Genomic DNA, 13,074 nt, shown 5'->3' with positions numbered 1-13,074 from the left:
ATTAGTTGGCCATTCTCGGTCGCTATACCGAGGTCGCAGTAATAGTTTAACGCTGTTCAGATCACGTCGGAGAATATAGACCCATCCCAGTGACCTGCGACCTGTGCTAACGCTCTTGGGAAATGCAGTGTTGTAGTTCTCAACATTTTCAGCCTTTAATTTTAAACCAATGCTGCCATCTACTGACAACAAAAAAGTGTTGTCTAATCGTCACCTTGAGAGCTACTTCCGTATACAGCGCCGCCCAAACCCATTCTAGAGATTCCCACTTTTTGCTGGGAGTGGGGCGTGGCCGTATTTGGTCCCAGACAATAAGAGTGGCTGCAATTGGTCACTGTGACGTTACGTTACTAAACACGCTCCCAGCAGGTAGGGCTCCTGTGAGTTACGTTACTAAACACGCTCCCAGCAGGTAGGGCTCCTGTGAGTTACGTTACTAAACACGCTCCCAGCAGGTAGGGCTCCTGTGAGTTACGTTACTAAACACGCTCCCAGCAGGTAGGGCTCCTGTGAGTTACGTTACTAAACACGCTCCCAGCAGGTAGGGCTCCTGTGAGTTACGTTACTAAACACGCTCCCAGCAGGTAGGGCTCCTGTGAGTTACGTTACTAAACACGCTCCCAGCAGGTAGGGCTCCTGTGAGTTACGTTACTAAACACGCTCCCAGCAGGTAGGGCTCCTGTGAGTTACGTTACTAAACACGCTCCCATCAGGTAGGGCTCCTGTGAGTTACGTTACTAAACACGCTCCCATCAGGTAGGGCTCCTGTGAGTTACGTTACTAAACACGCTCCCAGCAGGTAGGGCTCCTGTGAGTTACGTTACTAAACACGCTCCCAGCAGGTAGGGCTCCTGTGAGTTACGTTACTAAACACGCTCCCATCAGGTAGGGCTCCTGTGAGTTACGTTACTAAACACGCTCCCATCAGGTAGGGCTCCTGTGAGTTACGTTACTAAACACGCTCCCATCAGGTAGGGCTACTGTGAGTTACTGTAGGCTGTCCTCTTAAGATTTCGTAACGCGGGAACAGGGCGGGGCCCCCCTCCCTGCTATGTTGCTATAGGCACCCCGTCCCCGTCATGTGTACGCTGTAGACAGTACAACAGTGTATCATTATACAAAGACGTGGACCTCTTACAGGCGACAGCAATGCTTGGTAACGCAACTGATACACTTTCCCAACTCCGAGGAGAGTTTGATGGATTAAAAGCGCACGCGCAAGACCTGGCATCATCATGGGGTGTACACAGTCTCTTCTAAGACAGATGCGCAAGGCGCACAAAGAGGCACTTTTCAGAGCTTTGTGAGGACCAGCGGCTCCAAGACCCAGGGGCGCAAATATCGATATTGTCGTTGCCCAACTCAAAAAATTGATTTATTGGAATGAGCGAAGTTGCACAGCGATGTTCTTTTCTGCTTCCCCCGCGAACATTTGCGAGCAACAGACAAGGATCTGTCTGACAGTCCGCAAGTGCTTTATCAGGCCAGTATAAAGACGACCCGTCAGCCGAGTTTCCTTTCCAGATCCTGTTCCTCCGTGGTGCTCTTAGGCCTACTATAAAGAAAATTGAGCGTGGAACAATCAAATACCTTGCACAAACCCTGCTCATTGAAAATCAGTCCATTTTGCCAAGTATCCCCGATGTTGCCACACAGGGGCGTCGTTCTGGTATGGCAAGGTATGGCACTCGCCATACCTTGGCAAATACATTTTTTAATATATATATATATATATTTTTTTACAATTTTTTATGTTGATTTAGAATTCGAATGTCAACATTATGAACGAAGCTTCGAACTATTCGGTACAGCCCTAGCATGTTTTGATATTGTCAATTGTCTCACTTTTACTAGGTGACTTTTACTGTGACTAACTGAAATATGCCCAAAAAAAAGGAAAATGGACATAGGGACGTTTTTTAATCAAAGGGCAGCAGAGACAAGTGATACAAGGGACACAGGTAAGGTCTTACAATGGCTTAGTGATTATAACAGTGCAGTTCAGCATTCAGTAACCCATACTTTTTGTGAATGTGTTTTTGATACTACATTCTGTTGAACACACAACTCAAAACCGTACCTAAGGAAAATTGGCTCAATTGCAAGAAAAGTAATAGATAGTTATAATATTACATTCTGCATAATTCGTATGTAAAATATTGTGGTTCCCTGCTTTAATCTGTTGACACATTTCTATACTATAAATGCTTGTGTAGTCCTGTGTCATACCTAAATGTCATATAAGTGAATTGTATAGAAACAACTCACCAAAAGTGACAATTGCACAACTGATTTGACAAAAAAATATCCACCAAGGGGGGGAAACCCGCCCTTCACCCCCCCCCCCCCCCCTCCACGCCACACCTTGCCTTATACTGAAACGACGCCACTGTTGCCTCAGCACTGAAAATGTTTTTAACTATACCCGTGACTGTTTAGTGTTGCCAGTGCTGAGAGATCTTTCTCAAAACTTAAATGAATAAAGACCTATTTGAGTAGCACATGTCACAAGAGAGACTGTCTGGGTTAGCAGTCCTTAGTATTGAGAGCCGACGTGCGCGCAGTATAGATTTAAAGACTGTTATACAGGACTTTGCGCCGAAGAATGCCAGGAGACGCGCTCGTATTAAATAATAGGCCTACAAAGCAGGTCCTGATTGCATCCTCTATGTAGCCTATAGGATGTGTTTTGTTTGTTTGTAGGCTACTTTTCTTTTATACAGAATGTTATATTGTTCCGAACTGTTCCGTTGTGTGAACTCCAATGATAGGCTATAACGTTCTACAATATACCTTCATGTTACAAAAAATACACAGCCACTTGTTTGTATTTGTCAATGATGTTTAAATCAGATGTATATTATTATACAGTTCCTACTGACCTTACTGTTTAAATCAGATGTATATTATACAGAAAGTTCCTACTGACCCTACTGTTTGAATCAGATGTATCTTTATAAAGAAAGTTCCTACTGACCCTATACTGTTTAAATCAGAGGAATCTTTATACAGAAAGTTCCTACTGACCTATACGATGCCTGAAAAAATAAACATTTAAAAAAGTGGCCGTGATGTCTATCCCATGTCACTATATTATTGATTTAGGGGAGGGGGCGGGGCCCCATGGTCCGACCTGCGGGGGAGCGCCGACATATTGCGCAACGCCACTGGGTACCATGCGTTACTAAACACACTCTCAGCAGGTAGGGTTCCTGCGGGGGTTACGAGGTAGTGTGAGGCAAAGCAAACTCCTCTCGCCTTGTTCTCCAAAGTGGTGCATCTGGTTCTAAATCAAGTTCCACACATGCGGAGGAGGAGGAAGAAGAAGAGAAGGAGAGTAGTCTGTCTGGGATGTGAGTTTGGTCTTGAGGAATGAGTGAGTGATTATTTGAATTCTCTTTCTTCTCCCTCTCCCAGTTCCAAATCACACTCTTCCCTTGATTGGAAGCTCACATGGTTTCCCTGGATGTGCTGCTGAAATCCTAATGCATGTTCATCTAATTGGCCTGGAGCAGCTGGGGAGGGGGGTTGAAAACGACAGCCCCCTGCAGTGGAGCTAGGAACGCACATAACCAAGCTAATTAAGACACCGTGGCGGGGATCGCCGCGGGCAACTGGAACGCACTCATCCCTCCTCACCTTTCTGCTTTAGGTTACTTTCCAGTGTGATGAAATTTTCATAGAAGATAAAATAAATCTGAGAGCAGTTGCTCTCGAAGAACGTCTTCAGTTCACTCCTCTCGATGATATCTGTGAAGGACAAAGAGGACACCGTCAGAAACGCACAGAGAGAGCGAAACGCGACAAACAGTTCACACAGCGATGGGGAAGAATATATTAACCGAGCGATGGGGGAACCTGAAGAAGCGCGGAATTGCCTCGTGTAGAATTATTGATAATAATAATAAAATAATGCGCTTTCTAGAGACATGGCGTGCGGCGAGAATCGGAACTCACGCTCAAGTCACGCAAATTAAATCCATCTCGGCTTTAGCTACTAGCCATGATGTTGTTATCAACAATAGCTTTACTACAAAGTGTGAAAATATGACCCACATCAAGGATAGGAGAGAAAGAAAGGGTTCTATAAATAGAAGCATGGGATGAATGGGGTCTGTAGAGCTATTAAATGAGAGGAGGGAGAAGAGGACGTCTACATGAAAGTAGAACAGCTCATAGTGTTGATTTATCTTCCTGTCAAAATGAACCCACAGGAAATGCGCGCACACACACACACACACACACACACACACACACACACACACACACACACACACACACACACACACACACACACACACACACACACACACACACACACACACACACACACACACACACACACACACACACACACACACACACACACACACACACACACACACACACACACACACACACACACACACACACACACACACATGCACATGTCACACAGAGTCATCTTTTACTTCAGTGTGATTCTTCATAGTTGTCAATTAAGGGACTTGGCTTCTTACAATGTGCTGCATAGAAACTGTGTGCGACTCTTGTATCTAGGACATCCTGCATAACGTCGTCTCCAAACGTCTATTCCATACTAACACCCCTCCGATCACAAAGAAGATGGAATTAATTCCATTTCAACTCCCCCCCCCCCCCCCCCCCCCCCACTTTGTTCAGTGAAGACAATCACGTGATGTCCCGGCCGTCCTCTTCATCAACTACGTTTAGATGCACACAGTGTTCCTGATATGATCTCATATCAAGTTGTTTTATTTGTCACATATAAGGTACGTACATTCTAGTGAAATGCTTGGTTCTGTATGACCCTCCTGAGATTGTGCTTCATACAGTAAAGAATAAAGGAGAAAAACACTATACAAAACTAAAATGTACAAAAATGCTAAAAGTTAGGTAGAAGAGGTAGTGCAAATGTGTAAGAATAATAGATCAAATACAGTGTTTAAAGTGAGTGTGTGCAATGCATGTGGATGTTGTGTGCAATGAATGTTAGAATGGATGAATTAATGCTACATTGAGTCCACAGTGAGCAGCCTGATGGCCTGGGGATAGAAGCTCCTTTTGAGTCTCTCTGTGCTGGCCATGAGACTCCGGTAGCGCCTGCCTGACCGCAGCAGTGCAAAGAGGCAGTTGTTTGGGTGGCTAGAGTCTTTTACTATTCTCTTAGCCTTGTCTCTATCGCGCTTAACACATTAGACATTCGTCTAATCCCACTCTATGAGGCCAGCTTTTCATTACAAGTTTTCACTGTGCATGAGGTTGTTTGTAGAGCTAAATCTATATTTTATATTATTGCTATGTGTCCATTGTCATTGTCAATTGACAGTATAAACCTTCCCTTCAATATGCCATAAAGAAATAATTATTTCATCAATAAGTTCCCGTTTTATAGGGTTGTGAATATGAACTATATACCGTAATGGTCTGGGGTAATGTCTGCAAAGCTAGTTATAGGGCGCTAAGCTAATAATAACGTTAAATCGATTGACGTTTCGGCCCTACACAAGCTAGAGTTAAAAATCAAAATGCATATGATCGGTATCATGTTCCACCATGAATGCATGAAAGGGGGGGGGGGGGGGGGCGGGGGAAGTCGTTTCTGATTATTGATTACCAATAACGGCATTCGTTATTGTAACATCATATGCTGACCGGGTGGATGGCTATGAGAACAAGGCCCGATCAGACTGACATTGACGTCAAATCGCTCTTACCTGTGGCCGGTTGGATTCCAAAAAGAATTTCCCAGTTATTTGATCGCCATCTGGTAGATCGATATGTCCATTGGCTGATGCTATATTCCTTTACTGCATACTGAATTCGGCATCGCAAAAAGTATTCCAGGCGATGGGGTAAAGCCCTCGCTTCAGGCTAACAGAAAAGCTAACCCGGACCGAAAAAATTGTTACACTAGATCTGCAACAGGGGAAACTGCATTCTCGAGACAGCGCCAATACCAGGATCTGGCCGATACTGTACTTTCGGAGTCCCGATATGGCGTTTTCAGCCAAAATACAGCTCTGTGACATTGAGTAGGATGTTAAAATGGAATAAAAGCAAAACAGAGTTTACCACGTATATATACGTGGTTGGCCTTCAAAGGATGGCGCCCAATCACGTATATAGTGGTTGGCCGCGAATCGGTTAAAAGGGGCATTTTGACAATTTTTTACCTGAAAACCCATTATTCTGTTGTCCATCGGAGGACGTCACCAGTCTGACCTCTAGTGAACTGCAGACCTCTAGTGAACTGCAGATGCAATTTCCTCAGCTATTTCTTCAACTTTCCTCGAACTAGAGTTTATTGGGGAAGAAGGGGGGGGGGGGGGGGGGGGGGATCATCAAGCACTTGAGACACAGAACGCAGATAAGTATTATGCTGATTCAGGTAAAACAAAACTGTCCCTTTAAGAACTTCCAGCTGAAATAGACTTCCACATAGGTTCTTTATCTATGACAATGGTATGAGCAGCTATAGCTCCACGCAGCGAGAGCAAGGTAAATGTGCAGCTCAAGGCAAGTGGGCCAATCACAGCGCTTGCAGCAGCACACGCGGCTGCAGTTTATGAGAGATGCACAAAGGCTCCTCTGGGACCGGTGACACCGGTGAGTATAAATTAGACTTTAGATACTAGGCAGAGGGATTGTTTACATGCATTTCCTTGTACTAATCAGCAATATTCCTGTATACACCTGTAAAGGGAACATTGTGAGTGTTACCATGGAAACGGAACTTACACAGACTGCAAATACACAGTTAGGCTCAACAAGATACTCTGTATCCCGGCTAATATCAGCTTAACCCAGGTATGCTATCCACATTTAGCTTATCCCAGATATTGTAAATGGGATATGATATATTGTTTACTAGGGGTGGGAATCACTAGAGGCCCCACGATACAATATTATCACAATGCTAGAGTAACAATACTACGTAATATCACGATATATTGCGATTTTTTTTACTTTTTTTCAACTGCTAATTTTGTCCCCAACGGAAAACCTAGTGAACGTATGTTTTTTTTCTAATAAGATTAACCTTTTCAGTCTGGTCACCTCACTTCTCACAAGTTTTTTTTAGTATTATTATAGTAAATGGTAAATGGCTGCATTTATATAGCGCTTTTACTATTTGTTCCTCACATTCACCCATTCACTCACATTCACACACTGACGGACGGCAGAGGCAACCATGCAAGGTGCCAACCTGCTCATCGAGAGCAGTTAGAGGTTAAGTGTCTTGCTCAAGGACACATCGACAAGCTGCCCGGGAGGAGCGGGAATCGGACCAGGAACCTCTGGATTACCAGATGACTGCTCTACCTCCTGAGCCACTGTCGCCCCTGATACGCCACCCAATACTATGCTGTATCGATCCCCCCCACCCCTATTGTTTATATGCACAATGGAACACCCAAATATCCATAATATCGATGGGATATATTGGTGTGCGTGTAAACACAGTCACTGTGCCAGAAGCACATTCCCTCAGAGGATTTTGGAGATGCCGTTTATGGGTTTTTATTTCCTAAATGTCCCAGTCTGACAGTAGTTTGTGCAAGTTAGGGGGATTATGTGCTGTGTTGTTATAGAAATGGAGAGGGGGGGCTGGCCAGGTTGAGGGTATGGGGGGTGCTCCCAGGAGGGAGGCCAGGTTGAGGGTATGGGGATGCTCCAACCCGACTGCAGGAGATAGAAGGGAAGTAGGCCACACTCATAAGCTCACAAAGACACAGACTCTCAAACAGATGACATCTCTTTCTCCGCTGTTGAGGAATGAATCCTTTCCCGGGTCATAATACAACCTCGGTAATGAGATTGGCCTGGGCTTAATAACCGCATACAAAACAGGAAGAGTCCTGGCACAGAAACTGAGCAATTAATGCCCACCTTCTGTTGGGGATCTCCCTGTGCCACATGGCAAACTGGAAAGCCGACCGCAGACGGCGGGCGAGCGACATCGCCTGGCAATGTGATCGTCTGTTGCTCAACGACAATCGCTTAGCAGGCGTTCTGCTTCAAAGCATGGCGCCCGTTCTACATTTCAGTGTTCAGTTCCATTTCATTTTAGCAGGTAGCTGTGTTGTGCATTACAAGGGAAGTATTAACCTGTAAAACCCATATTGAGCTGGAATTAAACCACCATATACGAATACAACCTCTCCCCATTCTTCCTGACATTACTGCATGACTGATCGCTACAATACGTTCACTACCACCGATTGGACAAGTATCAAAAAGCTAAAATCGCCCGCCGTGTTCGGCTCACTGAAGACTTATCAAAAGCAGCCCGGCTCGAGGGGGAGCGCTGGCATTATGTAGTCAGAGTAAGACCAAGACTCCGATGACTTATCTTAGCCTGGAGATAAAGCACTAATAATAAAGACTTATCACAGAATCATATCTGAACTTTTTAGTTTTTTTTTTTTTTTTTTAAACGGATGTGTTTTACAATATAGCTCAAATTATAATGGCTCCTCCAGAGACACAGTGGCTCGGCGCTGGAGGCACAAGCCTGCCTTTTGTTCCCGAGCTTATCTGATTTGAGCGGCGGCTCAAGTGGAATATTAAATAAGGAGCGATACGAGGGCTCTGGTCAACAGAAGGCAAGCATCTGTACCACACTCAGATTACAGTCTCACATGCAGCTACCGTTCAACGGTAAATAGAAACGCTGGTATATCTTAACATTTAATAACACAGCATAGGCTTAGTAGCCTGCCTCAGAATCCCCCAAAACCCCTTGTGGTCCACGCTAGAGAGATGATATTCCCTTAGCAGGAAAGATGTAGGCTAACCGTGTCAACGCCGATGGGAGCTGAGCAGGGTAAAATAATGGAAAATGAAACGGAACTGAACACTGAAATGTAAAACGGGCGCCATGCTTTGAAGCAGAACACCTGCTTCATTACGTACCTACCAATTAGGGTAGGCAAATTTGTTTTAGCACCACTAATACGTGCTGTGATGACTGTAGTTTAGGAATCAGTTAGTATTAACATTAAGTCAGATGGCAATTGCAAGCAGCAATGAGAAAAGGTATTTTGAATGGCAAGTTCAGCTACAGATGGGTCTGTCGACAAGTTATTTGCAGTTACTGTCACATTGGGTTACCACTGGAGTACATCTAGTACCTGGTAACGTCAGCCTTGGCTTCTTGTAGACTTTCCTTGGGGCTGCCTGTGACACATAATCCATCCTTGACAAGAAAGTGGCTTCTTGCTGATGGAAATGGGCTAACTATGACTTATTTTCAGCTCGTTAGCAACTCTAGCCAGTTATCGTGCGAACATTACTGTTGTAAATATTACAAACGCTCTGATGTAGCATGATGACAGATGAAAGATGAATAGCAGAGTTGTCATACTGTAGTTACCTATGACCTCTGACCACTGCAAAACAGGAAGCGACAGGGGGGAAATGTGGTCTTATCATGATAATTAGGCTAACAATTGTTTGAGCAATGATCTCATTTGTTTACTTTATACGAAGGTATCGCAACCAATATGACAATGATATATTGTGTTTAAAGTTCTCCTTGTAGCTGCTTTAAGGTACATTTTGAACAGATAAATCATGAGCGCTTAATCACTATGGACAATATTTGAATTAGGGATGTGCAAGGATATCCGGTTAAATTATTTATTTAAATAAATAATGTATGTTTTAAATTAACTGGATATTCTTAATAGTTAATTTGCCGTTTGTTTTCTATAATTTAGTATACATTTTATTGGGTGAATGTGTACAAATTGGATAAGATAGTAATAAGCGAATGAGCAAGGTCTAGACCATTTCCTGCTTGCTGCCAGTGCCAAGAAACAGCTGAGGCTAAATGAAAAGAACAAGAAGCTCGGTTCATTCACTTGATCTCACTTAGAGAGACAAAGCCTTCTCACTCTAGCACCAACCTCACTCACACACTGAAGAGAGAGAGAGGAGTTGGGAGGAATGGAGCGAAACTGAAAGTTTTACTGTCTGAATGTGTCGCTACTAATGGTCAGTAAATTACAGTTGTCATGCAGGCGCGCTGTATTTTTGTTAGCTGAAATTATGCACTAGCAAGCATTGTTGTGTGGTGATGAGCAGCAGTGTTAACTCATGGATGGTTGCTGTGTGTAGCCTATGTATCGCGGTGGATGTTGTCTGGTAACGTTAAATGGATTAGTATTGTTGTGTTGAGAGAGAGAATTATAATGTGAAATGTGCGGCATGTGGCACCCCTGGACAGTTAGCTATCATGGCAGACCACTTGGAATAAAAAAATATATATAATAATACTTTACGGTTCAACCGGTTAATGTGGCCCCCAAAATAACCATTATGCACATCCCTCATTTTAATTGATTGGCAGGCCTACTCCCAATCCATGAAAGGTGTTTATGTATAGAAGATAAGCCTATTCAACAGATAGGATTACATTTCTATGAGCATAATACTGCTTTATTACACTGCTAAACAAAACAGCAAAGGCTAAGCATCAAAGATACACTAAGTCTCCTTCAGACAAACTTTCCAAGTCTCAGGCACAAAATCCTCGTATTACGCTGGATTTTAGGGACACATATGAATTGGGAACATTGCCATATTACTGTAGTTACCAGACAAGCACACGTTGACAAACGTTGAGTCACGGAAATTGCCTATATTAGAGACAATTATCTTTGATTGAAGTCAGAATGAATGAAAAGCCCAATATAACCAAGCCGGCCACTAAATCTCCCTCACTCACTCCCTCCATCTCTCTCTCTCTCACTCCCTCGCTCTCTCCCTCCCTCCCTCCTCACACCACTCTTATCCTCTTGCTGGATCTCCATCTCCCAGCGGAGGTAACACTTCATTAAATCCTCCTTGCTCTCACACCTCTTGATAGCATCATGCAATGCTGTCTTGCACTGGTGAGGATACAGGCAACCACTGGGCTAATCACATCTGTTCAATTCCCACTTCTGCTCTGTTACACTTGAGCACCAACACTCTGGCACACGCACACACACACACACACACACACACATAGAGAGTACAGGCTACAATGTAAACACTGAAGCCTCTATGCCCGGGGTTTGGAATACCCGACGATGACTGGGAGTGGCCTGCAGTTGTTGTTTCAAATAATTATATAAAGTTTTCGCAAAAATACAAATATTCACAAAACAACACACACGTTACATGTAGGCAAATCATAATTCTGGACCAAATCATAATTCTAATCATAATGTTATGTTTGAGTTTAGACGTGACTCCTTCCCAAACAGTTACATAGCTAGGTACCATTTCCTCGTTTTCACTCCGTTTTCAAGTAACACAATCTCTTTCAAATCTTACAATACGAGAAGGCTCTTCTTGCACGGATCCTTTGGGAACAGGTTCAAGTCTAAAGCTAGGACAAAACACCAGAGGTGTTGCGTTATGCTCATGTCCCTGCGAGGAATCTGGTTTCAGCAGAAAATTGCTATTTCCCACCGTTTAGGCCCACAGACTAGACATAGAAGCGGTGTTGAGGACCTGGGGCAAGGCCAGGGGACCGGCAAGACTCTTATCTGAGCCCCTCACATGCTCCACTTTTCAGCACTGCTTATTGTGTTGAGAGGGCTTCCTGCCTGCTGGCCCGCCTGCTAGCTCAGGAAAACATGTTGACTCATCAGCATGAGAGAGAGAGCGAGAGAGAGAGAGGGAGGAGAGGAGAGGACATCCTGCAGGGAAAGAGGGAATCTGTAGGGCTCTGGGGTCAAAATGTGTGCGTGTGTGTGTGTGTCTCAATAAAAGCCATAGAGCATGTGTATACGGCAGACTCGTGCTAAATGTGCGTTAGTGAAAGGCTTCAGCCACTTCCTCCCTTATTCCTGCAATAGAACCAACTGCCTTTTATTGTCCTGAAGGGAATACCTAGCTTGGCTTGGAAAATCACCAACCGACTATACTGAATATAATAATCAAATCTGTAAAGAAAGGCCTGGGACTACGATCTATAATCTAGGGCTGGGACCATGTGCTTATCTCGCGATTTGATACTATCACAGTATCACAATACTTGGGTGCCGATTCGATGTGTACTATTGCAATTCTCCAGGAATTGCTTATTGCTTTATTTAATCTACTTATTTTAACACTGGACCATGTTAAATTTATAACCTACTTCCAGAGACAAAGCATTCAGACTCCCTTTCCCTGATGCTTCAGTGTCTTTTAGTTGATATTGAAGCCTTTGGATAGGCCTAGGCTAATTGTTGTGGAGTGCCAGTGGACTGGCGTGTGATGGCTATTGGCTAGTGCTAGCAGCTATAAGCGAACAATTAGATTTGACTAGCTTGTTATGTTGAATTTATGTACAAATACCTGGTTTGATTTTATTTATAAATTGGATTTGCAGAAACCTGTCAGGGCTCATGTTAAAACCTCACCACAACAAACCATAATTGGTAACACTTTATATTAACACTCAGTTATAAGACCTTTATATATTTGTAGAGAAATGAACTAATCATGAACAAACCATTTATATACATTGATAGATTATTATTAAATCATTTATAACTATATTTGTATAACATTTACAAATTAGTTCTACATTATTTATAGCTCATTATCAACATTGTTTGTACTTGATTTGTTCATCATTAACTCTTTAAGCGCCACAAGCTTTCCTTGACCATTTTCACGATATTTCACGATCTTTGCGGAGATATTGTATATTCTATAATATAGATATGGAGACAATAGTATGGCTCATTTGACAGACACTATTTCTAGTCCAACATGTAAAAAAGAGTTTGTTTCTACATACCTTCGTTTGTTCACAATTCCAAGCTAAACATTGCCCCGTTTCACAAAAATCCAGGCTGGTTTCCTAGATCGTGAGATAAAGTGTGTTTTGTGCAGCGTATGCGCAAATATCGCGGCTGCTCGCTTGACACCCATATTATTGCCAGGTCAAAGGTAAACACATGACCTTGTTTCTTCACAAAGCCGGGGGGGGGGGGGGGGGGTCGTTTATCTGACACTGCCTGCCTGCATACAAACGCATGTTTTGATGGAGTTTTCGGTAAAGTACAGGTAAGTACAGGTACTCCA

The 13,074-nt window shown here is 43.5% G+C and overlaps 1 protein-coding gene across 4 annotated transcripts in view; it reads right to left on the bottom strand.

Annotated features, from left to right (window-relative positions):
• Nucleotides 1-13,074, bottom strand: part of ralgapa2 (Ral GTPase activating protein catalytic subunit alpha 2) — a 249,713-nt gene that overhangs the window by 205,903 nt on the left and 30,736 nt on the right. For all 4 annotated transcript variants that reach the window (XM_084310739.1, XM_084310741.1, XM_084310740.1 and 1 more), the window contains exon 2: nucleotides 3,640-3,750. In XM_084310739.1, the coding sequence (XP_084166865.1) occupies nucleotides 3,640-3,750 (111 nt within the window). The remainder of the gene's footprint in view (nucleotides 1-3,639; nucleotides 3,751-13,074) is intronic.

Source organism: Notolepis coatsorum (assembly GCF_963971535.1).
Source record: "Notolepis coatsorum genome assembly, chromosome: 3".
In the NCBI taxonomy this organism is placed as follows: Eukaryota; Metazoa; Chordata; class Actinopteri; order Aulopiformes; family Paralepididae; genus Notolepis; species Notolepis coatsorum.
The sequence above is the reverse complement of the archived record's forward strand: the minus strand, read 5'-3'. Positions and strand labels throughout refer to the sequence as shown.